General features: G+C 55.5%; 11 protein-coding genes across 11 annotated transcripts; 6 read left to right on the forward strand and 5 right to left on the reverse strand.

The window, feature by feature from the left end:
• Positions 1-38: 38 nt before the first annotated feature.
• On the reverse strand, positions 39-2,018 carry K437DRAFT_5402 (uncharacterized protein). Its single transcript, XM_013389788.1, has 4 exons — positions 1,227-2,018; positions 879-1,160; positions 388-803; positions 39-299 (listed from the first exon to the last, which is right to left on the reverse strand). The coding sequence occupies exons 1-4, from the start codon at positions 1,819-1,821 to the stop codon at positions 165-167; spliced, it is 1,428 nt and encodes a 475-aa protein (XP_013245242.1). The 5' UTR covers positions 1,822-2,018; the 3' UTR covers positions 39-164.
• A 498-nt stretch (positions 2,019-2,516) lies between these two features.
• K437DRAFT_5394 (uncharacterized protein) lies at positions 2,517-3,323 on the forward strand. The gene has a single exon (XM_013389786.1). It carries the CDS (start codon positions 2,607-2,609, stop codon positions 3,063-3,065), a length of 459 nt encoding a protein of 152 aa, XP_013245240.1. The 5' UTR covers positions 2,517-2,606; the 3' UTR covers positions 3,066-3,323.
• Positions 3,324-4,198: 875 nt separating this feature from the next.
• Positions 4,199-5,216, forward strand: K437DRAFT_5873 (uncharacterized protein). Its single transcript, XM_013389789.1, has one exon. The coding sequence runs from the start codon at positions 4,531-4,533 to the stop codon at positions 5,056-5,058; it is 528 nt and encodes a 175-aa protein (XP_013245243.1). The 5' UTR covers positions 4,199-4,530; the 3' UTR covers positions 5,059-5,216.
• K437DRAFT_266617 (uncharacterized protein) lies at positions 5,146-5,426 on the forward strand (the record flags this gene model as incomplete). Its single annotated transcript, XM_013389824.1, has 2 exons — positions 5,146-5,168; positions 5,252-5,426. 2 exons carry the CDS (start codon positions 5,146-5,148, stop codon positions 5,424-5,426), a joined length of 198 nt encoding a protein of 65 aa, XP_013245278.1.
• A 2,308-nt stretch (positions 5,427-7,734) lies between these two features.
• Positions 7,735-11,398, forward strand: K437DRAFT_254205 (uncharacterized protein). Its single transcript, XM_013389825.1, has 2 exons — positions 7,735-11,029; positions 11,099-11,398. The coding sequence occupies exons 1-2, from the start codon at positions 7,802-7,804 to the stop codon at positions 11,264-11,266; spliced, it is 3,396 nt and encodes a 1,131-aa protein (XP_013245279.1). The 5' UTR covers positions 7,735-7,801; the 3' UTR covers positions 11,267-11,398.
• Positions 11,399-11,410: 12 nt separating this feature from the next.
• Positions 11,411-12,805, reverse strand: K437DRAFT_220662 (Phosphotyrosyl phosphatase activator; the record flags this gene model as incomplete). The annotated part of the gene is made up of 4 exons (XM_013389826.1): positions 11,411-11,827; positions 11,906-12,006; positions 12,081-12,280; positions 12,357-12,805. The coding sequence occupies 4 exons, from the start codon at positions 12,803-12,805 to the stop codon at positions 11,411-11,413; spliced, it is 1,167 nt and encodes a 388-aa protein (XP_013245280.1).
• A 516-nt stretch (positions 12,806-13,321) lies between these two features.
• Positions 13,322-14,618, reverse strand: K437DRAFT_215289 (N-terminal nucleophile aminohydrolase; the record flags this gene model as incomplete). The annotated part of the gene is made up of 3 exons (XM_013389827.1): positions 13,322-14,024; positions 14,107-14,301; positions 14,443-14,618. Coding segments are annotated over 3 exons (1,074 nt in total), but the record flags the coding sequence as incomplete, so codon positions are not given.
• Positions 14,619-16,507: 1,889 nt separating this feature from the next.
• Positions 16,508-17,057, forward strand: K437DRAFT_266620 (uncharacterized protein; the record flags this gene model as incomplete). The annotated part of the gene is made up of 2 exons (XM_013389828.1): positions 16,508-16,671; positions 16,787-17,057. The coding sequence occupies 2 exons, from the start codon at positions 16,508-16,510 to the stop codon at positions 17,055-17,057; spliced, it is 435 nt and encodes a 144-aa protein (XP_013245282.1).
• Positions 17,058-17,196: 139 nt separating this feature from the next.
• On the reverse strand, positions 17,197-19,410 carry K437DRAFT_254209 (glycosyltransferase family 4 protein). The gene is made up of 5 exons (XM_013389829.1): positions 19,056-19,410; positions 18,521-18,984; positions 18,361-18,451; positions 17,655-18,294; positions 17,197-17,576 (listed from the first exon to the last, which is right to left on the reverse strand). The coding sequence occupies exons 1-5, from the start codon at positions 19,280-19,282 to the stop codon at positions 17,238-17,240; spliced, it is 1,761 nt and encodes a 586-aa protein (XP_013245283.1). The 5' UTR covers positions 19,283-19,410; the 3' UTR covers positions 17,197-17,237.
• Positions 19,411-19,894: 484 nt separating this feature from the next.
• On the forward strand, positions 19,895-21,780 carry K437DRAFT_277576 (PAP2-domain-containing protein; the record flags this gene model as incomplete). Its single annotated transcript, XM_013389830.1, has 4 exons — positions 19,895-20,041; positions 20,109-20,871; positions 21,070-21,603; positions 21,674-21,780. The coding sequence occupies 4 exons, from the start codon at positions 19,895-19,897 to the stop codon at positions 21,778-21,780; spliced, it is 1,551 nt and encodes a 516-aa protein (XP_013245284.1).
• Positions 21,781-22,551: 771 nt separating this feature from the next.
• K437DRAFT_5911 (amino acid permease) lies at positions 22,552-24,895 on the reverse strand. Its single transcript, XM_013389790.1, has 4 exons — positions 24,501-24,895; positions 24,187-24,415; positions 23,655-24,104; positions 22,552-23,591 (listed from the first exon to the last, which is right to left on the reverse strand). The coding sequence occupies exons 1-4, from the start codon at positions 24,706-24,708 to the stop codon at positions 22,814-22,816; spliced, it is 1,665 nt and encodes a 554-aa protein (XP_013245244.1). The 5' UTR covers positions 24,709-24,895; the 3' UTR covers positions 22,552-22,813.
• Positions 24,896-25,458: the final 563 nt, after the last annotated feature.

Here is a 25,458-nt window from a genome sequence, read left to right on the forward strand (position 1 = left end):
ACGGAGAAGCAAAAGTGACACGGCGGATATGCATCACGGCGGCATTCCACGCTTGCCAAAAGAGATACACTGGCGACGATGAAAGCGTTCGGTGGTATAAAGCGCACCTTCAATGTATCTCGGCAAGTTGAAAGGGAAAAAGGTTGCGTCGCATGGAGGTAGACTCAGGCAATACTTTTGCTGGCCCTGGGCGATTCGGACTGGTCCAATGGGGAAGTGCCGACGGCTGTGTCTTGAGCAATCGTGTCGGCGCTCGTCGTGTCGACGGGCGTTAGGATCCGCCGTCGCGCATTGATGAACTGCACAACACATGCAAGAATGTTGTGCATCAGCAGCCAGACCAACACGAAGCTTTGCATTATTCCTGTGCTCTGGGCTTTTACTTACCCAGTTCGATATCTGACTCATCGTCAGACCCGTCGCCTCACACAGTCGGCGCTTCTCTTCTTCTGTCGGGTAGGGACGTGCGACATGGTCCAGCAGCCATGTACGGAGCGTATCGGTCACTTCTTTCGGCAGCTTGCCCCTCCGTCTCGGTGCAAGCGAAGGGTACTGGTTTGGCGAATTTGGCCCGTTGACGACGAGCATCGTTGACGGAGGTACTTGTGGAGACGGTACCTCACTGGCATCGACATATCCACCGTGCGAGGCCGCCATGGTCGGACTCAAGTACGGGTGGTGGCGCACAGCGTGCTGGTCCGAGGGTAAGGCTGACTGGCTGATGCTTCTTTGCCGTCGGTACAGGACGCGGTCAAAGTAGCTGGGAGCGTACTCATCAGCAGGCCCAGGTGAATCAGAGAAAGCTGTTGCCGTCATATCGAGAAGGAAATCAGCCGCACGTTGCACCGTCTCAGAGCTTTCTTGCATCCGCAACTCACAGGTGGCTTGCCAATCAGTTGAATCTGCAGCAGCACCCTGGAACTGCCGGCTACCGCTGGCGCTGTGGGCCAGCTGATATTGCGGTTCTATCCGAATCGCCGAACCAGAAAGCATGGGGAGCTCGGGAGGCCAATCTTGTGCGCTGAGTTGCGTCCGAGTTTGTGGGTTCATAGGCTGATGGACAGGGGCGTTGCCTGGTCCTGGAGACTCATCTCTGTAGTGGGTTTGCCCGTACGGCGCTCGCCACGGGTGGACGGGAGCTGGCAAAAGCGACGAATGTTCTGCAATGAGGTGAAGACCGTCAGCGCTGGCGCAATGCAATACATTGCCTTCTCCAGATGACCCACCCTGACGGTGTAATGATTGTTCGTTCGGCAGTGGACCCGGAGGGAGAGGCTGGTCGATTCGAGGACCAAGGCTCGTGCTTCGCCATTTCGACGCATGTAACGACTCGGCATGGGTTGAAAAGGGTAGCCGCTGCGATGTACCGTAGGCGGTTCTTCCCCTCGGTCCGGATTCCGACGCGATGCCACGCCTTCTGGACTCAAGGAAATTCTGGGGCAAGAATTGATCAATGTACGCGATGCCTGGTAGCCGTTTTTGCTGACGCCCGTAAGACTCCGAGCCTTCTGATGGTCTTCGGTAAGATTGCCACCGTGCGGACACGCTCTGACGCCCATCACCCGAATTCCCACCATGTGACAACGATGTCGATTCATCCAGACTGCTCGCGCCCCCTAGCCCGTGTGCTTCCTGTGGGAAAGCGTCGCCTGGCATTCGTCTCGGCCGCCTCAATGCTCTCTTGATGGGTTCAGCGGTGAAGATTGAAAGTGCAACAGTTGCCGAGCGCTTGCAAGTCACGAACGGACTGGCAACGCAAAAGACCTCGGGGCTCTGCAAGGGGTTATGGAGTTGTTCACGGAGAGTGCCATCAGCAAGCATGCAAAAGCTTTTAAAAGGAACTCACCGGAACGGTGACACTAGACTGCAGCCTCATCCGCGTCGTCGATGCATGAATGGCCTTTCGAAGATTAGTTGTAATAGCGGGTCGTTGGTCGTAACGCAGTTGAAGGTCCCGTTTCAAACAGCATTGGCCATAAGCACGAAGCCCTTACGGAATGGTAAAATGGTGCCGTGATCGACCTCCGAGAGCAAAGCGCTGCAAAACATGATGCGACACGGAGCCACAGCGTCAGCTCTCAAAGCCAAAACCGTGTTTGCACAGGGGCCGCGATCTGCGCATTTGCTCATCCGATTGACAAACAATCCGTATCACTTTTTGGGTTCAAAGCGCTTCGTTCAGCGGCGCGACGGTACCCGAGACCAGGGTATTTCTGATGACTAAGAGGGCTCGCCGGGGTGCTCGACGGGGGTTGTGCCGTTCCTTCCAAGAGATTCCGTGTGCCTCTATGCTTAGAATGGGGGGCGTTGAGTGTATGGAAGATTACGCTGGACAGAGTCAGGCATTTGCCGTACTCGCTTTGCACGCGAAGATGTCGATCAAGGCGGAGGTGTCGAGGTCAGGAAATCAGTGGCCTAACTTCACGCTCTAGATGAGGAGACCATGGTCAAATCTTTGCGAATGTGCAGAACAAGGTTGTCCGTAATCACGAAAGAGGTAAGCACTTGGAGGTCGCTCGCAAGGAGCAAAGGATATTCGAAGAGTTGGTAGGAAGAGCAGGAAGGCGAGCGGAGATGCATTGACGTGGTCCAATATTCCAAATGCCATGTGCTCCAAATATTTCACAGTAATCGCAGGCTATTCATTACCCACTCTGTTCATCGTTTATACATACATACAAACATATATACATAAATATATACACGTGTTCAATATGGGCCATCCTGTCTTAAAAAGCAACGGAGATCGGACAGAGCGCAACATGCAAATCAAAAGACAGAAGCGCAATCGTGAAATGCTGACGTCGGCTTTATTTGGGGGTCCCGCATGCCGCACAAGCCCTGGGGTGCGCCTCGTTCGGCTGTCCGCGTTGGCAATTTCACTTGTGGGTTCGTTCGTAAGGACGCAGACAACCGAAGCGAACATGTCCTGGGTGAGTGTGGCTGGGGCTGGCGGCTGCCCTCACCTCACCTCTCTGTTACCCGCTTTTGAAAACCCTCAGATTCCAGTATTTTTCAAGAAAAAAAATTGCTTTGGCCACCTGAGCCAAGGCATTTTGCAATGAGTGGGCACGCCCTGGCAAAGCTGTCATCAGCGCAACAGCGGAAAGTGATCCACAACGACCCGGCTTCCTGGCACCTTTGGACAAGTACTGCATGAGATGATGCCACAGCTTCGTAATTTGTCGTCCTTTTGGGATTTGCGTGGTGCACGTACCTATATTTGTCGACAGCGGGGGGACACAAGTCATGCACGATCTCCAGAGTCCGAACTCCGTCTGTGTTTGTGGTATGTAAGAGTACGGTACGATGCGCAACTGTGCGCGATGGGCTCAGGGCTAGGTCACTGCTGCTCTACATGACCGTTGTGCGCATGTGAACATGATCCATCCAGATACATGCTCGCATGTATCGTCAAGTGTCCAAATAATGAATGCATGCACGCTGAGCGGTGCATGAACCATTCGCGGGCCGCCCCAGGAGGCCTTTGAAGCTGCTGAGTCCTGACCGCTGGGCCACTGGCTGACCGGGACAGTCCCTAGATTCTGGAGGCCTCAGCAGCTATAACTAACTCAATAAGTAGGCAACAGGGCCGCGGCGGATTATGTGTATGCAGCAAGTCGGGATAGGCTCCGAGCGCCCGATTGGCTAAGATTGGATATTGGCGCTGGGTGCACCATGCCAACAAGTGAAAAGTACCTGGAGGTGACCTGATCTGTTTCAAATTATCATTTCTATCACCTTACTCCCTGCTGGAGGCGCTGATGGAAAGAGGGTCGTCCAATTTCCTATTTTACCGCCTGGCGCAAGCTCTATGCCTCGCGGCTCGGGAAGGCGCGATGGACCGAGAGCGGAATTGAAATTGGAACTCCGTGCAGTCGGCCCAAAATCTGCATCTATTGTTTGCACAGTGTATTTCAGGCAACATCTCTCGCAACCTCAAATCCGGACTCCGGATTCACTAATAGTGACATTTTAGATCATGAGGCACAAGAGCGGTGTATATCATGTATGTGGTAATCGTACTATGTATATTTTGTTCATGGTACCGACCCATGGCTGCTAGTTGCCAAGTCCAGGTGTATCCAAGGTGTATGAAGACTTCAGCATTCAGTGATACATAAACTATATAATGTATAGTGTATCACAGTATACCACCAACTATCTATGTGCGTCTAATATCATACGTACTATCGTACTATGTGTAATGCTTATTCCTTTTATGCATAGGCTTCTCTCCAACTAGCTCCACTAACGTTTGTCTCCTGTGCCAGCCCATGTCAGCCTGAAACCTGTGGGCTGTACTTCGGCATTCGCTTTCAAGTACGCTCCTCTTCAACTTGAAAAATGACGGAGGAATATATGGATCATAGACTATATAGTTGCCCTGCATATAACAGCATATAACAACTCGAACAAGAGGCAAGATGGGAGCATCAGGTACGGTATCGGCGCGGATAGGGCGCATCAGTGGCACAGCCTAGCGCAATACGGTCATGCAGGGCGCCGCATTTCTAATCGAAATGCGCAATGGATAATGCAAGCATGGAGTATGGACCAATAATACTGGGTAAACACTACGATACGCCTCTATCGAGAATGATTGATAATGAACAGCGAGTTGAAGGAGGAAAGGATCACGTGACCATGCGTTCAGCCTTGCCACTGCATGGGCGCCACCGTCCGTGCATACCCCAACGGCTCCCTCTCCCCACTCACCACTCATGCTCGACTGTGCTACATGCACTTTTATGCACCTCAAATTTGAATGAATCTAACCATTATTCCTGCTGTCGTAGCGTGCCGCTGCACCCCTGTGGATTGTTGACTGTGAGCGCCGAGGGTCGCAACACTTGTACTCAGCGCCTCAACACTGTCTCGTCGGGCTGGCTACACCACAGCGGTGAACGCGCAGTGAGGACGCCCGTTCCGCCCTCTCGCTTTCTTCCGACTCTGGGCTTTCGGCTTGAGTGCCTCGCGAGGGCGAGGGAGTCAAGGCTCTCTTTGCCACCTCTTCCGAGCCGTTCCTCAGCCATTCTCAACCCGCCGAAGTGGTAGTAGCGATAGTAGTGATAGTAGCAAGACGTAGATCAAGGCAGACACGGACGCGCTTCCTGGCAGATAACAGCGATCGAACAACGGACAATGGTGCGGTATCTCATCGGAAAGTGAGTCCGAATCCATACCCTGGTGCGCGCAAGCGATCAGAGAAGGTAAGGCTGACCGCGACTTTCATCCTTCATCCGGATAGATATTCGGACCCTGTGTTCGGAATGGTGACAGGCGCATTCGCCTACTACCTGTGGGAGAAGGATCCGAAGAATGCCGCTGAGCGACCGCCAGGTAGGTCGCTACATGAACTCGCATCCAGGCGCTGGCAGAACGGCCAAGCACCCTTGTCCCTCGCGCCGGTCACTTCGCGTTGAAGCTGGAAAGGCGATCGTCAGCTCCGGGACAATGGCGAAGCGCTCGGCATGTTATCACTCGAGAAGCTGGTCAAGCCTCGGAAAAGAGCTTTTATGCTTTTCGACTCGGTGCGCCGTCACCATCGGCAATGCAAGGATCCCCTCCCCCCTCGGGACATTCAGCATTTGGTTCCCATGCATCACTTTGCGTCTTCGGCGCATCAAGCACAGCCGGCCTATGATTCGCGTCTGACGCAGGCGGCAACAGCGACTTCATACCCAGGGCGGGTGCAGAGGGCAGTTCTCGCTGCCCTGTCACCCCCACCCCTACTGGTCAATCCTTGAACTCGCCAATGATGCCATGCCTTCGCATGATGGCCTGGGTGCTGTGCACAAGAGTCAGCGCAAGCCAGATAACATCCTGAGTAAAGGAGAGATATGTGATTCTATCGGTGCTTGCTTGCCCCTGCTCTTTTGGCTTCTCGCCTCATCAATTTTAAGTTCATCACGGACGCAGGAGGAATGTACCACGTTCATCGGGCATGCGGCAGGAGTGCCACTGCATCGGGGTCTATCAGTACCGACCCTTGTGATGACAAGCAGACATAAATAGGAATATGAGACGTTGATTTCATCCGCCATCATGTTCATCGCGTTTCTTATGCGGCGCTTCGTGGGGCTGTGTCCTCCTACATCAAGCACAATACAATGATGAATGGTGCTTGATGACCTCCTTCAAGAGTCAGATGTCCGATACCAGCACAGGGAAGCCGGTTTTCCAATCTTGCAGCTGCCATCGCCGCCGAGCATTGAGGCGCAAGTATATCGGATTCTGGGTGTATCTTTCTGAGCGCGTTCACGAGTACACTAGCCTGAATACATACTGGCACATACTCCCATCAGGAATGCCCTGCGGCGCAGGCAGTCAGCAACGTCTGCGTCACCAGTCTCCTGCAAAGTCCAAGGTCTAACGTCAAAACCGAAATCATTAAGCCATAAGTAGCCAGCGCGATGCGTTATGCGCATCAGCGACCAGCACGTTGTTGGCGATTCCTTCAAGTGACGCGTGACGCCGGATCCGTCCGAAAAAGTATCATTTGAGCGGCTGCCTCGACTCCCATGCCACTCATTGCTCAATCACTTATTTGTCATTTCGCATGGCTGAGCCGCCGGCCGAACCTCGATGTAGCGTACCTACGCGTCGAATGTTGTGTTGACTGACTAGTCGACCATTTGCCGTATGTCAAGTGTGTTGATTAGTCGACAGCACCAGGAAAGCGGTTGTCGAAAGCCTCAGTCGACATTGAGTGCGTTTATGAACCTGATTCGCCGGAACGACACCGGTTGCTGTACGTATAAAGAGACCTTGCTCATCAATCAGTCCTGCATTGTGGCTTGCAATCCAGCCACTATCACCACGTGGCAGGAGTGAAGATGCAAATTCTGTGAAGCTTCCAGGAATTGAGCCAAAGCATGGAAGGTCGAGGTGTTGAGCTCGTCACTGATGGTGCGTCATTGGGTCAAACAGTAGCAAAGGAGTGGTGGGTAGACACTGCTCTGTAGCTGACCAACCAAATCTTTTGTTGATGGCATCAACAGCGATACCGCCTCGGGAACACCAATCTGGAATCCCCTTCTGGTTCGCACACCTGCATCCAAGTGCACGTAGACATCTGACCAGGTAGGTATACATGGTTCCGGGTGGAACCCCTGTTTATGCTTGACCCGGTGTTATTCCATCCGTATCAGTTTTGTAAATGCCCCCATGCCTTACTCGACCCCAGACTAGCAATGTTGTAGACTGATGTGATAGGGCTGCAGGCGCTGGGAGCGCGACTTGACCACTTGTCTTTATGGGTTATTTTCTCAAAGTTGCTCGACAGCAGTCGACCGAAGTCGACAACAGGTCACATATCCCTTCGCTGCGAGGGCAAGAACTGGATGATGTAGAAACACACTCATACAATCGGAGCTTCGGAATCCGGGTCAGTCCACGGCATATGTGTCATATTGTCGGCGCTCGCAGTTGACCAATCTACAGAAGTGCATAAACGCTCTACAAATGTAGGGATAATTGCTAGACTTATACAAGTCTGGGGAGCATGCAGGTGCATATAGCATGGTTGAGCATGGAGGCGCTGATGGATGTGCCGCTGGAAACCTTCATTTTTCGGCAGGTCCGAATGCATGATCACGTGATCATCTCCGTCCTTCAGTTCACAACAATACCGCCCTTCCGTCACCACGCAATCGCAGCGAACTGGTCCAATCCAATCACCTCTCTCTACCTCCTATTCCATATTTCACTATCCTTCACACACACCCTAACCCCCCCCCAAATCTTTGTCATGTGTTCAGGAGCCCAGCGCCCCAGCATACAGTAAAAGACGCTCACCATGGGACTCTCTCAGTCGAGGGAACGCCTAGAGGACGCGGGAGTCAGCGCAGCGGAGCACGGCCTGATCAGGGAGGCTGCGGCCAGGCAGCAACACCCTCAACAAACACACCAACAGCAGCAAGAGTTGCCTTCTGAACAAAACTCGAGCCCAAGGGGGTTTCCCGGATCCTCGCACTTGCAAGTTGAAGGCAGGTCCGAAGCATACGACATGGACGTGGACGCATCGAGCCCAGCTCCCGCCCAGGGTCGGCGCAGGAGGGAGAGGATGGTCAGCTCAGGCTCCAGTGCTGGCGCCAGCGATCCATCGCCACAGCGCCGGCGTCTATCCCTTTCTCGTCGGCTAGGCATCACGTCTCGCGGGAACGTGCTACGCAGTGCACAAGAACCAGAGTTGGAAGCGCAGCCGCTAGCAGGAACGAGCGATTCGTCACGCCTAGCAGCGTCATCGTCTTTGCCAGCACAGCTATCGTCAAGAGAATCCGCTACACACTGTGACCACAGGAGCAACGAGGGTCGTTCAGCGAAAGACAGGTTGCTTGCTCGGAGCCGCAGGGTGCTCAACTTTGGGGCAGCCAGTCACCAGGTTAGCACTCCTGCTGACTCGGCGGGAGGCAGTTCTGCGACCGGTGCCGACATGCACATGTCGGATGCCACTGACGAAGTTGCCGCCACGAGCAGCTCACAGGCTCTTGGGGCTAACTCTAGCTCCGGAGGCAGCGCTAGTGGTTCTGGTATGCAGTCAGCAACAGCTACGCAACGCGCTTCGAGCCCAGACGAGCTAACCGAAGAGCGCAGCAGGGTCATGCATCAGATTGCTAGCGTCCTCGGCGAACCGGCCGTCCAGCGCAGCTCACGGTACACTGAAGTCCGCTCGCCGACTCTGTCTACTGCAACGCCTAGTCCTCTACCTGGCATCTCCGATGTGCCTGGGCAGCAACCGAGCTCATTAGCGGCGTCAGACGCCGCATCACGCGGTCGTTGGTTTGAGGCACCACGTGCTTCCCGAGCAGAAGGGCCGCACGAGGAGCCGCCACCGCGCCCAAGCACCATCCCTGCGCTTATGAACGACCTTCTTGGTCTGCGGCCAGCAGGAGGAACTACGGCAGGTGCTGGACAACCCGGAGCAGAAGCAGGCGATCAAGCTGGCGCGCCGAGGCCATCCGTGTCGTCGGGAACGTACGTCGTCGTTCAAGGTATGCTAGTCGCAAGAAGCGGTCCGCCTTTGAGCAATACAGCATTGTCCCCTTCTGTAGCTCAAGGACAAGAATCGACTCGACCTGCAACATCGCAGAGCCACGCCGCTACGTCAGTGTCAGCGCCATCCGACGCACCCACTCATTCAACACGCGCAGCTGCATCGAGGAACCCCTACGCGACTTCAACAGCAAGATTGTCCAGTTCTCCCGGCTCTTCCGCGAGTGGCAGCACGATGCGAAGGCGCAGTCTCTCCGACGCGGGTCCAGCAGCATCGACATCATCGGGACAGTCCGGAACAGGCCGAACTGGTCCAGTTCGCCAGCAGCATGCAGCTAGCGAGCAAGCAGGAAGCACAAACCCGTCCAACATCGGCACCAGCACAGGCCCGGCTATTGGCGCCAGTGCTGCTGATGCGGCGCCCTTCACGCCGCCATCGACTGCGACCGAGCAAGCTGCGATGCTGACGCGCATGATCTCCATCGCAGCTGCCGCGACGGCTGTCTCCCTGCTGGATCCGGCGCAAGCACAGCATCAGCAACAGCAACAGCAGCAGCAACGGCGCTGGAACTCTTCAGCACATGGTGTAGCGGATCCGCTCGGCGACAGGCTGCGTGCTGCTGAGACTGCGCTTGCTGGCGTTACTGCCCGACCCACAACAGCGCCAGCAACAGCAACCGGGACTGGCACTGGGCCAGGGACTGGTCTCAGGGAAAGGCTTGCGCGTTTGGGCTCCAGGCTAGCTAATTCTTTCGTGCCAGAGGAGACGAATGCGGCTGCCCAACCTTCTGCTGGAACGAGCATGGCGACAGGGAGCAGTACCCGCGGGGGCACGGGTGCTACAGCAGAGTCCAATGTGCCTGCAGCTGCTCAAGGCCTAGCTGGTACCGGTGCAGAAACGACTGCTCAGCCGGACTTGCCGTCCATGCTGCGCAATGCTTTGAATGCCGGACATGATGGCGAGGGTTCGCTCTTCACTCCGCTCTCCACGTCTGCTTCTCCGACGACGAGCAGCGGAACAGCAACGTCTGAGGCACCTGCTTGGACGACAGAAACGCTGAACCAGACGCTTGCGAGGGCTCGCTCCGGCGCAGTGACCGATGGCCCAGAGCATACATTCGACCATTTCCTGCACAGCTTGACGCAGGACCTTTCCGCTGCCATTGAGAATGCATATGGCACCGCGCCGCAGCTACCACCTTCGAACAGCGTCGCGATGAGACGCACACACGACCTAACACGCGGTAACGTTTCTTTCTTCCGAATCTTTCGCTTCGAGCAGCCATCAGAGACTGCTGCTGCGTCCGAGCCCGGCCCACGAGCAACGCAGCCGTCTTCGTCCCCAGAGGATGCCCATGCTTCCGCTTCGCAATCTCAACAGAGAAGCTCGTGGTATCCTCGCTTGACTAGCCCATCTGTTAGGCGAGCGCAAGGAGACCAGAGCCCGAGCACAGCACCCGCTGCAGGATCAGAATCTCTTCTCCCATGCCTGGTTGTCGGCGTGCGGTCAGGCCCGCTGAATGCAGGAGCAACTTTTTTGCCCATGTACATGCCTTCGTCAGCACAAGAGGCGAACATGGGCGATGCAAGAGGCGCCACCGGCCCCGATGTGCCTGCAGCGTCGCAAGCAGATATGCACATTGCCGAAAGCGGCGATAATGATGCTGCGGGTGCAGCGACACCGTCCGACGCTAATGTTAATGTGGGTTCAGCCGCAGCCGAGGGTGACGCACGAAGTCCGGACGGCAATGCGATCCGCTACAACCTCTTCGTCTCTGCTGGCTACTATCCGAGGGACCACGCTTTGCTCTCATCCCCTTTGCACCTCGCCGCAAGGGATCTGATGTATCTGATGGAGCTCCTCGCATCTATGAGTGTCTTTCAACCCAAACGCAACGTGGCAACGGAGAACGACCTGAAGAATAGCGCGCTTCGCATTGTGTCAGGCAAGGAAATCGTCGAGATGGCTCAGAAGGGGCAAGTCGCTTCTAATACAGCGGAGAAATGCCTTGTGTGCCTTGAAGATTGGCTGGTCAGTCCGTCGCTAATAGTTCCTTCAACTATAGGTTTGAGCCTGACATACTTTTGAAACTCATTGCAGTCCGAAGACAAAATCCGCGTGCTCGACTGCAAGCATGCATATCACATGGACTGCGTCGATCGGTGGCTCTGCAGCTCATCGAACACGTGTCCGTTATGCCGGCGCGAGGCCGTCAAGAGGTCTGAGCCCACGCAGACCGCAACTCATGCACCAGCATCCGCGATTTGATTAATACTTGCATCATCACCATGCACTTACATGTTTTCACAAGACTAGATTTTCTTTCAGACACTGTATTATTTCAGCTGCATTCCTTTCAATTGTCGAGAAGCTAATACGCAATGTTCCAATGTCATCATTTACGTCACTTCATCAATCGAAAGGAATCCTTCGCACTGCGGGTTGCGAAGGCTTAGCGCCTTGCGCGTACGCGCTCGCTGCGTTCGAGCCAGACTTTTCCTTCTCAGCGGCAGCAGCAGCGAAGGCACTCGGGATAGGAATTCCACAGCAATCGCCCCAGCCGGCCGCTTGTCCTTCACCGTGCCCATGCTTTGAGTGGATGTGCCCGTGCTCGTCTTCCTCTGCCTCGCCTTCCTCTGCCTCCTCGCCGGCTATTGCTTCGGGGAAAGCGAGCAATGAGCCGAAGAAAATGTGCTGTGCAATGGGCAGCTTTAGCAGGACTTCGGCCCGATACATCTTCTGCATGCCTTCGTTGACCTTGGCCCATGTCTTGACGCCGGAGATGTCGTCGAGCATCGGCGAGTGCCATCTGAGGGAAGCGGTTTTGATCTGTTTAGAGTATTTCGGAAGTGTAATCGTCAGGAGGTGTGGCAGAGAAGCCAAATTGGATGTCGTGCGTTGACTTACCGAGTTGATGAACTTGATGCAAGCAAAGTACATGTAATCCTCTGCGAACTCATCCAGGATCTCTGGATCGTGAATCGACTTAGGTTTCAAATGCTTGTGATCTGTAGCGGACAAAACGCCGTTTGGTCAGCCGCGCGGCTCACGCAGCGAGCGGGGGAATATGCGGTGGACTCACTTTGCAGCTGTCCAGATCCCCACAAGAACGGCAAGAAGTGATAGTCGTCCAAACCCCAGACGCCATGGCTACCAGCAGGCTCGAGCCAATACGTGCTTTGGATCTTTCGCATGACTGTGATGTACTGCCAAAACACACTCATGACCAGCGCTTGCGCATCACGCTCTACGGTGAGGACCCCTAGCTTGACCAAACATAGCCTAAAGTGGGAAATGGTAGGTAGGAATGTCGGCCAGTCTGTGACGCGTTGTCTCCGTTTCGAAAAGAAACACTCACAACCAGCAAGCAAAGTTCAGCTCCATCCCGCTGCCGTAATCAATTCTCTTCTCATTTCCCCAGCTCTCCTCAAGGTAGACGCTGATCTCCTCGACCGCAGCAAGCGGCAAGCCAGGAATGAGCGCATGCAGCGGGCCCATGACGTCCTTGACTTTGTTGTAGAACGTCCGGAACGCCGAATTACCAAAGCGCGAGCCAGACGACTTGTCTGCGGGAGTCTCATCCAAGAGCGCACTTACTTGCGCCAGTAGCTTCAACAGTGCCCGGATGGGCTCGCTCTGTACAACGTTTTGATCGTGCAGCTTCTTGCCGATAACGGCGTCGTTGAGCAAGCTGATGAAGCTCAGCAGCTCGTCGAACACTTCGCTTCCTTCAAAGCGCTTCAGTGACCGTGGTGAAACGATGCGTTTGCGCGGTCGCGAAAAGATCACGCGCGAGGGATCGACCATGCGCAGCTTCCTGGATGGCTCAAGCAGCGGCAGAGGATGGCGTTGCGCGTCCGATGATGATGATGACAATTGGCCAGAAGATGCCGGAGGGGAGCTGTCCGTAGGCACCGCAGCTTGCTTCTGCAACGAAGCTTCAAGATTCGGGACCAAGGAAGCAGAGGCATCTGCGCCACACCCTGCCAAATTGGAGCCAGAAGATTTAGCCTTGGAACGCAGCCTGGAGACGAGCGCGTCAGCCGCTACCGCGCTGCTTGCCAAGTCTGTCGCGGCAGCAGCGTGGCTCTTCGTCGGCGACTGCAGCGAGAGGTGCGAGGGCCCTGAGTTGTAACTTCCGGCACTACTTCGCATAGGCGGGCTGTGCTCCGGGAACTTGTTCATGCCTGCGCCGGGGCTGGGACTTGGACTTGTGGTCCACGCCTGCTGTTGCTGTTGCTGCGTGCCGTTAAGCGGGCTGAGCGGCGCCTGCTCTGCTCTCTGCCTCGTCGCAGCGGCGTGACCTACAGGCACATTGATCTGATAACCAGCCTTGATCGCAAACTCCGTGTTGCGCTTTGTCGCACCGTCCTGGTCCCCTTTGACAGTGGCAAACTCATCCTCGATGGGCTGTTGCAGGACATTCATCCTGGGAGTGATGGCGACAAGTGTGTTGGTCGGTATCTGGATCCAGTCAGCTTTCTCGAATGTCAGAGGTTCGGAGGCAACGACAATGATCTTCTCGCGCTTGTCGGCCTTGACCATCCTGTACCGTCCCGGCCCGCGAGGCGGCGGTAGGCCGGGGACGTTCTTGACCTCTGTTGTCGCAGCGGACAAGCCATCAGGATCGCTGCTGGTATCCGCGCTGCTTTCTTCCTTATCCTCGTAAAAAGAGGTACCGGAAGAAAAGTAGAGGCTTGCAGCTTCCTCAGTCCGACTCGAGACGTAGCGCGTGCAGACGACGCTCTCACCATCGCTGACGACGAAATTCATCAAGCTTGGCTCCTGTACGCCAGCTTCTTTGGCCCAAGCATTGAAGTCCGCGATAGTGGCCAGCATGGCCTCGCGCAATTCTCGCCAAGCAAAGGTGCCACATCGCAGTGGATCACGCAGGTGCGAGAGGAAGACGCAGAATGCCAGCTCCGAGTCTGTGTGGCCCTGTGGATAGAGGAAGAGCTCCTCGGGCAAAGCCGCAAGGAGGCGCCGCTTGACGCGTGAGAAGGACGAGATCTGGCCATTGTGCATCCTGTACCAGCATTATAAGGTGATTTCGGGCATTGAGAGATTGGTGAAGCGAACACGCAGACCTATGCGAACGGTGTGCTCACCACATTAAACGCCCGTACCGCCAAGGATGACAATTGGTCTCGCTTAGTGCACCAGCGGTAGAAGCTCTGACATGCGCAAAGATCAGAGGGCTCTGAATCTTGTCCGCGAGCCGATGTAAATTCGCGTTGTTCCACGCGGGCGTGACGCTGGTGAAGATGCACGGCGCGTACGGGTGGGTGTTGTAATCGTACTCTCTTGACCCTACCTCTTCTTGCTCAGAAGGTATGTTGCGGGTGGTATTCCCTTTGCTAGCTGAAGTAGCCGAGTCCTCGTGGCGCCCCAGTGAGGAAGACTGCCCGGCGCCAGAGGCAGCAGACGCTGCCACTAGGGCGGACGGCGCCATGGCCGCGTCATACCAGCCGACACCAAAGCCATCGCCATTGACGGACCGCGTGGCGTCTAGACGTAGCCGCGCATCGAAGGCTTGGTTGATGATGCTGTGCGCCGGCTTCGTGACGAGATGCGAGATCTGGATCGGCTCGGTTCCTTTAAAGACGAGCAAGCGGCACATGCTGCGCGCAATCTGCCTTTGAAGGAACGCTCTCCGACTAGTGAGTGACGGGCGGTCGTGCAGTTCGCAATGCGCCTCTCCAAGCCGGGATGAGTTGAAGGAGGACCAACTACGCCTTTCTGCAGAGTACTGGAGGCTTTTCTTCCCTTCGTCGATTGACCTTTTTGAAAGAGGTTGACGTATTGCGTTGTCAACACGTTGACCTTCAAGGTCAACGGCGCGATGTTAGGACCTTTGGGATAAAGAGGCGGCGGAGTCCGGACGTAAGAAGCAGAAAGCCTACGCATAACAGAAGTAGGGTTGAAGAAACCATAGCGAGTTCCGTCTTCGGGCCTCCACTCTCAATCATTCTTTCTTTTGTTGCAATTTGCAACCGCGGGGAAAAACCCCCTCACAAATGACATGAGGCAGGACAACTAAATGTGACAGAATGACATCATGCGCCTTCCAATCTAGCAAGGGCGAAAATGACTTGCACCGGGCAGCGCCGCGCCCAGCGGGACCCCACCTTGCTCGTTTTGGACCAGAACCGCGGTCAATCAATCACATTCCCGTGCCCGTTCTTTTCAACGCACGAAACCGACCACTTCCACCAGGCTCCAGGGCATACGTTTTCCTCTTCTGCATCAATCACATTTACATCGCGTCCTCACTCCGCAAGCCGTTCTGTATCGCCCCGCGCTTCAGCGACTCGTCCATAGCAATCACAGTCATCGTGTACATATCTCTCTGGCCCGCGGGCAACGCAGTACTCACTTGGAAGAAGCTAACTAGTACTCTGCTGAATCGTCTGAAACTGTCCTACGCCTCAGTCGCCGATGCCTCTTCGCCGTCCGAGCAGCCACTGCCGGACCCAACTTTACTGGATTGAGGCAAGCCATCCGGGGCGTGTTCGTGCGGCTGTCCGCGTCCGCTTTTTCACTTCTGGATTCGTCGGCGGAGACAACACAGGCTAGTCAGTGCAGTCCTTTGCTCTTCCCATTGTCCGCGCCGACATCGTCGATAACCCTACGATTCATATCGTGCCGGTTTGGCTGATTGTCCGCATCAGGCTGGATTGCGGACAGCACAGCTTTGGCTAGTGCTCCGGCAAAGATCTTATTGGTGCGGATGGTGCACCATCGGTACACCAATGTTTGGGTTTTCCTCAGGCAAACGAATGTGCCTCAACGTCAGTCCGCATCGTGCGGGTCGTCTGCGGGCCTGGCGCGGACAAAAAGTAGGAAACGGGGTGGAAGCGGGCAGTCGAACACACCCCAGCAAGCAGCCCGATTCAAGGTGAACGAGGCCGCTTGTCCTCACGTGACTGCTACGAACAGCAGCAGGTCAGCATGCCGCAGCTCAAACGGGTCACTGTCGAGCTCGACCCAAGCCTTCTTACAATGGGTCGATCCTCCTCGGAAGGACGCGCTTTGGTGACGATTACCTGTCCCGATAATTCTAATGTCTCTCTCCCCGCCTCTTTCCTCTCGGGCTGCGACGCTACTGACAACTGCTACTTTCCGCCCCGCTCGCTTTTGCTACGCCGCTGCCGTGCTCTGCCGTTCTGTCACTGTTGTGACACTTTGTACGCGTGGTGCCCACCTGTTTGCTTCCGCCCCTGCACTTGGCTCATCACACTGCATGCCTGCACCACCGGCCGCATTACAGTCTCCGGCGCTCTGTCCGCCTTGCGTCATCGATCGCGCCTCTGCACATCAGCCTCGTCCCCCACACCATACCCTCTGGGCCACCGTTTCGTCTTTCACCGCCATTACATGCTTATTGGGCTCTGTCCATCTTCACCTTGCACTTTACAACATCATTTCAACCTGATACCCGAAAAAAGACCTGTCGACGTCGACTCCCCCAAGCTCACAGTCGTGCCACTCAGCACCAACCTATGCAGCATGTCCACCTCCACCTCGCAGCAGATCGATGACGCCGCCAGCCGGGCCGACGAAAAGCGCCAGGAGCTCCAGCGCGACGCTGAGAACGCGGCCCACCGCGCAGAAAAGAAGGCCAACGAGATCGGCGACGAAATCAAGAAGGGCGCCAAAAACTTTGAGAAGGCGTACGTGCTGAACTGACCCAGACCCCACCTCGGGTTGGGTTTTGCTCTGAGTGTAAATAAGCACGAGGCACATGCTGACCATCTTGCATCCATCCACTCGACACCAACGTCACAGTGCCTCCCGCGCTGCTTTGGACGCCAAGAAAGAGGCCACGCAATTCTGGTCTACCTTCTCGTCGAACCCGGAATACTGGGCCTCGACGCTCGCCTCGGTCAACCTCGTGCTGCTCGGCGCCGGCGCGGTATACGCGTACACCAAGCGCGACGAGATCAGGCACACTGACAGAGGCACAATCGCTGCCACTGTCGCCGGCATTGCAGCCCTTCTCGGTGTTCAGACGTACGCTGCCAATGAAGCGGCCAAGGCGCAGAACAGCGGGTTCTAAGTTTCGCTTTTGGAAGATCTCGCTACTCCCACAACGTTTGTCTCTCGCACACATGGATGTAACGAACCAGTCTGACTGGCATTTGGACACAGCTGTCTCGGCGTCCTCCTCGCTACCTCTTCCCATTTTCCGATGACCCCTGGTTTTAATGAGCGGATGATGTATAGTCTGAAAGATACATCACTTGTCCTTCCTGCTCTCTGCTTCTGATGGCAGGAGACCCGCGGCTTGAGCGCCCTGGCTTCCACCGCCGAGTGATCCGACTAATGGCAACCAGAGATGATTACACCAACTGTCACGGAAGCTTTGTGCCCCGAATATGTTCTGCGCCCGAGCCCGCGCCCGTTTGCGGATCGACAGTGCCTCTCCCTCCCGCAGACGCAAGATCTCCGCGGCGCGATCAGCAAAGTCGTCCGGCGTCAGCGCGTGGTAGCCGGTCCGCTCGCCCGAGGCGTTCGGCACGGAAATGTCTAGCAAGGGTCCAGCGGATGCGTGCGACAGTGTGATCAGCCCTGCAGCCTGTAGAGATAGCACGTGCGAGTGGGGAGGAAAGCTCATCAGCTAGATATCAACGCGAGTGCTGGAGAGGATGCGCACCATGAACTCGACGACATTCATGCCAAAGTGTTCATCGACCATAGTGCTGATACCGATGCTTGCCGTAGAGAGACGTTGGATGACTTCCGACCACGGTGCATTCACGACGAATTCCACGTACTCCTCAAGGTGTAGGCGCTTGACAAGCGCCTTGAGCATCTCTATTCGCGCCTCGTCGCCTTCGTTCCTGCAGCTGCCCATCATGGTCATCTTCAGATCTTGCTTGCCATGCTTAGCGACCACGTCGGGATGGCGGTCGAGGAGCGCACGGAGAAATCGCAGCTGCGTTGCATGCTCCTTCTCAGGCCTGAATTGCGCCAAGCTGACGAATCCTACTCGAGCATTGTCGAGAGGGAAGGTAGCAAGACCTTCCGTGTCGCATGGCGGGTAGACGACCTCCACTCTTCGCCTCTTGTGCGAGTTCCGAGGCAGTCCAGCATTCATCAGCTGGTCGAGGTGATTGCGCGTCCACGTACCGTTGGCCACTACGCGGCTTGCACGGCGCAGAGCCCACGAGTAGATCCATGCAAAGGTGCGATAATAGCGCAGCTTCAAAGCGGACCGCCATGCGGAGGACGCTGTTGTGGTGTTGTTCGTGTGACTCGCTTCACGGTTCTCGATACGTCGAAGCATGTCGGTGCTGTCGTCAGGGAAAAGGCCCGGATCAGCCAGGCGCCAAAGTGCAGAGTACATGTCAAACACGCACGAGATGGTTGGGTAGTGAGTGTAAGTACCGATCGGCAACTTCTTGGAAAAGAGTCGTACGGCTGGATACGTGAATGCGTAGCCCATCGTATCTGTAGCCACATATATCACAGTCAGTGAGAAGTGGAGACTGTAATTGTCACACGGTCATCATAGCGTACCGATAAAGACATCAGGGATCAACTCGCTCATCGCTTCAAAGGCAAGCAACACGCTGCCGAGGCTCTGGCCGAGGAGGGTGAAGTGCTTCCAATAACTGTCATCTACGAACTTCCTGGCGTCCAGTGGGAGGAAAAGAAGGCGCTCGCTGTCCAGCTCAATTGCGAAGCGTGACTTGACCTTGGAGATGATGTCTTCCTTGGTTACTTTCTTCTCGCGTCCAACTTCGCGAGCTTCCGCGTTCTGCTTGATCGTCTTGGGAGAATCTCTTGTTTCTTGTGTCTCGCTGCGCAGGCTTTTATAGGCCGCGTCAAACGCGGCCTCATCGGCCGGTGCATGAACCTGTTTAACGTCGGGCAATGGACCGACGTCGCCCGTGTAAACCACACAGATGACGTTCGGGTCATTCTGCAGGTGATAGGCAAGAGCCTCGAAAAGGACTCTCTCTCCACCGCCGCCTGCATTGCTACAGTATAACAGCGGGTAAGTGCGTAAGTACAGGTTCCATTTGAACGGAGTATCATTGTATTTCCTCACCAATAAGGGTGGAAGAAGCCAATGATCAACCGCCTGTCCTCGCCGCCTTTGCTTTCCGTGATGCCTAAGCGAGCGAGCAGCTGTCTCCGCCGCTTGCGATTTGTCCTGACGACTCGGCGCGTGTGCCCCTCGACCAGTTGGATGAACCCGACGAAGAGCGACACGCCAAGGAGGAAAAAGAAGAATGCGAATGAGGCCAGGAACGCGTTGAACGATGGCAGTGCCATGGTCGCAACGGCCTCTTCACGGCCTCAAACTCCTCAGGTCCATGAGCCCGTGCTGACCCGTCTTGTAATGCTCAGGCGACTACGATGCCCATGCCGAAGATGCACTGTCGTCTTTTAGAATATCTGTCCCGCGTGAGATGAATGACGGTTCATTGTCATCAATCACGGTAGTGAACAGACGTGTGATGAACACAGGCGCAGCGCCCCAGCGGAGCCCCCGCCCCAGCCGTCGCGTTGCTCTGTGCTGAACCTCACTCCGTCCGAGCGAAACCGAGCCCGAACCAGCATCACCTACGCGTCCTTGTCACCTTCAGGATTACTTGTCTCCAGGAGCATGCGCACCTTTGGACATCAATCGTACATTCAAGGCTGGGCGCCGAGCCAGATCCCCTCACCACATTACTGCTGGCCATCACGATGGCCAATCGTCGCGCCAAGTTCCATTTACGGTCGGGCACCGACTCGGACCTCGAGAGCATCGGACCTTCGTCGCGACCAGCTTCTCCAACGCTACAGATACCTCGCAGCACATCACCTCTGCCTCAATCGCTTGGAGAGATCGCTCAGAGAGCCAGAGATGCGCCGCTTTCGCCCGCAAAGAGCATCAACGACATGGGCAAGTCGGTCTACAATGCAACAGATATTGGCATCTTAGAAGATGAGGTCTACGATCGGTACTTGTCGAAGCCTATCGCAATGATCCGCAGGCTGCTAATGTGGAGCTTGCGCAAGGAAATGCCCCTTCTCAAATGGCAGCAGGTATGTCGATAGAGGGGCCGCGCTGTCCATCACTGTGACCGTACTCACCATGCTAAATGTGGTACAGGACAAATTACGAAGCCGGCTTCGTGATCGCTACTTCGTTTACAGCTCGATGCTAGGGACGCACTCCTTCTTCCTTATCTTCATTCCGATGACATTCTGGCTCGGTAGTCCCTACTTTGGCCGTGGGCTTATCAATGTACTAGCATTTGGCGTCTACTTATCCTCGGCCCTTAAGGACTGGCTCTGCGTCCCACGGCCATACTCTCCTCCCGTCACTCGCCTGACCATTGGTACACATCATCTCGAGTACGGCTTTCCCTCGACGCACTCGACAAACGCTGTCAGCATCGCATGCTACGTCTACCTTTGGATACGGACATTACGGGATGCTTTCACCGGTGGCGTGTGGAGCAGTTATCTCTGGGAGGCCGGATTGCTCTACTACGTCTGCAGCGTTGTTTACGGCCGAATCTATTCGGGTATGCACAGCATCGTCGACTGCGTTGCAGGATCCCTTCTCGGCCTCGTCATCGTTCTCGCACAGTGGGCAGGTTTCGATAAAATCGAAGCATTCATGATCCGTAGTGACTGGTCAGTCCCATTCTTGGTTATTCCGATTGGCCTTCTGATGGTGTCAATACACCCTCAGCCATTGGATGACTGCCCATGCTTTGAGGACGCTATCGCATTCATCGCAGTCGCTATGGGTGTTTCCGTCTCGCGCTGGGTCGCGGCTAACCTAGGCGTCATGCTGGTCGACGATCATCCGTTGAACACGTACCCACAAGCACGCACGACGCCTGTCATACGCCTCCTACCAAACGGTTACTCGTGGGCTGACAAGCTGGAAGACTCGCTCGACGTACTGCTCGCACAGATCAACGCAGTCATAAGCATCGACCGAGCTTCCGAGGATCTTGGCAACAGAGTCGCTGCGTCAACCCTCATGGTTCTAACAGGTGCGCGTCGGACGCAGCACTCGGAATCAGCGTTTGCTCATGTAAAATTTTGTTTTCTTACAGGTATATTCTTGGTCATCCTTACTCGTCTCGTGACAAAGACGATGTGTAACATCATCTTACCGCCGATCATTCGATTTTTCTACGAAACCTTCGGCTTGATTCTGCCCCGGCGACACTACGTGCCAGCCACGGAATACAACAAGATTCCGCTGGCCAACTTGCGGGCGGTACCATCCATCCTGGACCTTCCAGACACGCTCACGCCGACCACAGAGATGGGGGATGATCGGCGCAGATCATTACTCTCCCCCGACAGCGCATATCGGCGCAATGGATCTATTTCCATTTCTAGCCCCAGCAGCTCCAGGGTATCCAGTCCTGGTCCGCTACACGAGCGCAATGCGGGCAGCAAGCGGGTCGACTACAAACCCGCGAACGGGAGCGGCGTTCCTGCGCCAATCACACAATCACGACCGGGTTCTCCAACGTATGTCGACCCCATTGCCGAAAAGATCGCGGAGGCGCTTAGGCTCAAAGACAAGCAAAGGCGTCAAGAAAAAGAGAAGAATCCGGTCAAGCATTATGATGCGGATGGTGAGTAGCAGTAAGGCTTTGCTGAAACGTGAGGTCCGTCAGACCCTGCCTGACTCTCGCACCCTTGCAGTCCTCACTAAAGTCGTCGTTTACTTTAGCATTGGCTTCCATGCCACCATGAGTATACCTGTTCTGTTCGAACGACTTGGCTGGAACGGCCAAGTTGTGCAAGCGTAAATTACAATTCAATGAAGACGCTATGCATTCGCTGAAGGAAACTTTTGACGACTTGGATTGCCGGCGTCTTGGCGAATAGATAGTCGCTGTATTGATCGTAGGTGGACGTCATCGACACGGATCGTGTCCAATGCTTTTCCCAAGCTCGGGAACCGCTCTGCTTCCGAATTCTGGCTCTGCGAGTTGACTTCTGCGTGGGTGAATGCAGACGATTCGATCATCGAACGACCTCGCAAGACATGCTGTTCCAGTGAAAGTCTGACGTCTGCGTTCCACAGAGGATACATCGCTGAGCGGACCGTATCGGGTGGTACCTGTCCTCTTGGCAGCTCCGCCGGCCCGGAATAGTTGCCTGCCCACAGTAGAATGGGCTAACGCCCGTTGTGCGTCCGATCTCGGACGCACAACGGGCGTTAGAGGCGACGGATGACATCTTGCGGTGCCTTTCGGCGGCGGCTTCGGAGAGTTAGTCCGATCATGTGCGCAGCAGCCCAGCGATGTCGCCCGCATCGCTCCATCTCAACGAACACCGTTTTTTCGGCGAACAGTATTCGCACTCGACCCCGCTTCTTACCCACTGAGCATACCGCTGTTGCCCATCGCGTTGCATACCACGCAAGCTTGTACGCGGCTCTTCAAGGTTACTGCGTCAATAGAACACGCAGCTTGAGTGTATCTATGGACCATTTTGAGACGTCGTGCTTCATTAACCCAGCAATTTTCATTCGCCGATAGCTCGTACAAATCAGACACCAACACCCGGCGACCACCACATCTTGATACTTCACGCTTCCGACATGACCGGGTGGGCTTGACCCGCCTTCCCACCCGATCGCCATCTCATGCCTCACGGAAGATCGGCTTTCGATCAGACATGGTCTGCAAGCAAAAACAAGACTAACGACAGTGCTCCCTTACAAGCGCAGATGCGGTAAGGAACTAGCTCATTGCTTCATGCAAACAGCCCATGGCATTGTCTCCAAAGGGATGTAGTATACGTACATGTACTAGATGACCAGCTGCGCGGCTCCCTTCAGACGAGAGAGCGCCAGAACTTCTCGACAAAGTTCCTCGGTGGCAGCTCCTCCTCCTCGGCCGCTTCGATTTCCTTGACGCCAGTGACAAAGTCCATTTCATGAAGTTGAACGACCTTGGACTTCGTGACGAACTTGTAACCGAAGTAGATGAGCGGGAAAAGAGGGACGGTTAGGTAGTTGGTGATGAACGTGGCGCCGTCCCAGTGACCCTTCATGAAGACACTGAAGCCGGAGAAGAGGATGCACGTGATCGACCAACAGAGGCCCCACCAACCCAGGAACGGCTGGAGTGGCGATTTGAACGGCAGCGTGGAGCGGTCGATGCCCTGGACCTTCATGCCGGCGTGGAAGCGGAGGTAAGTGAAGCAGATGCATGCCCAGGTGCTAAGACCGGCGACGGCGGTGAGGTTGGCAAAGTAGTTGAACACCGTGTACGCATTTTCCGTGGCAACCATGAACGAGAGGAAGGCACAGACGGTGCCGATGGCAAGGGAGACGTACGGTAGACCAGACTTGGTGGTGCGGGCAAAGATACGGGGTGCCTGTCCAGAGAGCGCCAGAGCATATAGAGCACGCGACGACGTGTACAAGTCCGAAGAGCCGGCCGAGGTAGCAGAAGTGACAAGTACGGCGTTGATGATGTGCGGCAGAACCTTGATCTTGGCATTGTCAATGGCAATGACAAACGGAGACGCACGCACAGTAGAGCCGCCTAGTAGGCGCGGATCGTTGTAAGGGACAATGACGGAGATGGCCAGTGTTCCGACGATGTAGCTGAGTAGAAAGAACTGTCAGAACATTACACACTCTGGACATGCGAAGTAAACGTCGACTCACAAAAGAAGAATACGAATGTAAACGCTCTTAATGGCACGGGGAATGTTGCGACGCGGGTTCTTGGCCTCACCGGCTGCGATGGCGACAATCTCGCTACCGATGAAGGAAAAAGCGGCCTGGATGAGAACAGCCCAGAAACTGAGGAAGCGGCCCCAGGCGCCGGGAACCCCTTTGTACTGATTAAACGGGCCCGGGTGGATCCAGTAGCGGAAGCCGAGACGGTCGCCGACGGCACCAACGTCGATCAAGAAGGAGAGGATGATAAGGCCGACGATGGTGATGACTTTGATTGAGGCGAACCAGAACTCTGCTTCACCGTATGCACCGGCACCGAGGAAGTTGATGACGACGACGAGAACAAGCAGGATGGCGACCCATATCGCTGGGTTCATGTCGGGTGCCCAGTAGCCGATTAGCACCGCAGCGGCAGACAGTTCAGCAGGAAGCACACTAAGAAACGGCACACATAGAGCTGATTAGCCCTTGGTCGATCTCAAGTCAGACGCGGACGGGCACGAAAGAACAGACTCACATTGACCAGTTATACCAGTAGTTCCAACCCATGACAGCCGAGAACGAAGGGTCGACAAAGCGGGCGGCGAGCTTGATGTGCCCACCGGGAACGGGGAGGAAGGAGGCCATTTCACCGAGCGAAAGCATTACCGATAAGCAAATCGTACCCATGGCGATGTAGCCGAGCCAGAGAGCGAGAGGCCCACTTCTTGCGAGCGCACCGCCTGATCCGAGGAAAAGACCAGTCCCTGTGATCAACAAGAAGCGAAGGTGACGTGAAGTTAGCAAGTCTGAATATTTCTGCTTCGCAGGCAGGTGTAAAAGGAGACGTACCGATAACACCACCGATAGAGATCATGGCAATATGTCGGGCCTTGAGCTTTCGACTGAGTTCCTCTCCGTTGCGCTGGTCGAATGCATTCGTGGCGCCGACCGATACGGTCGCCTCAGGGTCGTACCCGTTGAAGTCAACTTTTGGGGTGGTGCCATCGCTGGCGTACTTTTCGTCGGACTTCTCGTCCGAGGCGCGCATCTGCGACATGGTGGATATGGATGGGGTGGGGCACGAAGGGAGCAGGTCAGGGATGGCAAAAGGGGCCGGGTCTGTCGGGGAGAAAGGAGGTGAGGCAGATGGACGGTGGACAATCCGGAGGCGATTGGCAAAGGCACGGCGTGTGACCAAGGATGGTGCAATGGGGTAAGGGGAATGAGGGAGATCCCAGGTAGGGGGATGAGGCCAAGGCTATTTATAGACGAGTGACAACGTGGTGCTCGCTATGCGGAGGGAGCGTATGGGCTTGCTGGCTTCTGGAATTGATAGGAAGCCTTGCCTGCGCTGCTGCTGGCGGGCGGTACATAGATTCTCCCAACATACAGTGACACAGCGCTGCCTCCAGAGGCGACCACTCAGACTCTGATGCAAGATAATGCTGTGATAACAACCCCCGCTGGATCCAGGCACGCCGACGGGGAAAGCAGAGCTGTCTTCTTCCACAGTTCATGGGGATGGGACCTTTTCGCGACTCACGGACTACATACACAGGGTTGGAGAGAGAGCTTCTCACTTGTCATATCAATTGTGTCAAGGTTTGGTGGGGGCTTTGGCAGCTTTGGGCGCATTTGCGGCGTACGGTCACGCAGCAGGCGCAACTCTCAAGAGGAAGGGAGCAAACTGGCAGAAGAAGGCACAGGGAGCACTTAGCAGCGAGCCGGGCTGCAAACGCCTGGGGAGAGACGAAGCTCAAGCAGTGCGGCAACGCACGAACCAGAGATACCAAAGGGCAACATTGTA

The sequence above is a fragment of the Tilletiaria anomala genome (genome assembly GCF_000711695.1).
Source record: "Tilletiaria anomala UBC 951 chromosome Unknown K437scaffold_10, whole genome shotgun sequence".
NCBI classification, from domain to species: domain Eukaryota; kingdom Fungi; phylum Basidiomycota; class Exobasidiomycetes; order Georgefischeriales; family Tilletiariaceae; genus Tilletiaria; species Tilletiaria anomala.

Excerpts from the sequence above, each read along its gene's own strand:
- K437DRAFT_5402 (XM_013389788.1), bottom strand. The coding sequence starts at position 1,821 with ATGCTTGCTGATGGCACTCTCCGTGAACAACTCCATAACCCCTTGCAG. Across the intron at positions 1,161-1,226 it reads ACAATCATTACACCGTCAGG|AACATTCGTCGCTTTTGCCA; the intron begins GTGGGTCATCTG and ends ACCTCATTGCAG. Across the intron at positions 804-878 it reads AACTGATTGGCAAGCCACCT|CTTTCTCTGATTCACCTGGG; the intron begins GTGAGTTGCGGA and ends TGACGGCAACAG.
- K437DRAFT_5394 (XM_013389786.1), top strand. The coding sequence starts at position 2,607 with ATGTGCTCCAAATATTTCACAGTAATCGCAGGCTATTCATTACCCACT.
- K437DRAFT_5873 (XM_013389789.1), top strand. The coding sequence starts at position 4,531 with ATGGATAATGCAAGCATGGAGTATGGACCAATAATACTGGGTAAACAC.
- K437DRAFT_254205 (XM_013389825.1), top strand. The coding sequence starts at position 7,802 with ATGGGACTCTCTCAGTCGAGGGAACGCCTAGAGGACGCGGGAGTCAGC. Across the intron at positions 11,030-11,098 it reads TGTGCCTTGAAGATTGGCTG|TCCGAAGACAAAATCCGCGT; the intron begins GTCAGTCCGTCG and ends AACTCATTGCAG.
- K437DRAFT_254209 (XM_013389829.1), bottom strand. The coding sequence starts at position 19,282 with ATGGCACTGCCATCGTTCAACGCGTTCCTGGCCTCATTCGCATTCTTC. Across the intron at positions 18,985-19,055 it reads GGCTTCTTCCACCCTTATTG|CAATGCAGGCGGCGGTGGAG; the intron begins GTGAGGAAATAC and ends GTTATACTGTAG. Across the intron at positions 18,452-18,520 it reads GATCCCTGATGTCTTTATCG|ATACGATGGGCTACGCATTC; the intron begins GTACGCTATGAT and ends ATGTGGCTACAG.
- K437DRAFT_5911 (XM_013389790.1), bottom strand. The coding sequence starts at position 24,708 with ATGTCGCAGATGCGCGCCTCGGACGAGAAGTCCGACGAAAAGTACGCC. Across the intron at positions 24,416-24,500 it reads CTCTATCGGTGGTGTTATCG|GGACTGGTCTTTTCCTCGGA; the intron begins GTACGTCTCCTT and ends TGTTGATCACAG. Across the intron at positions 24,105-24,186 it reads TACTGGTATAACTGGTCAAT|TGTGCTTCCTGCTGAACTGT; the intron begins GTGAGTCTGTTC and ends GCCGTTTCTTAG.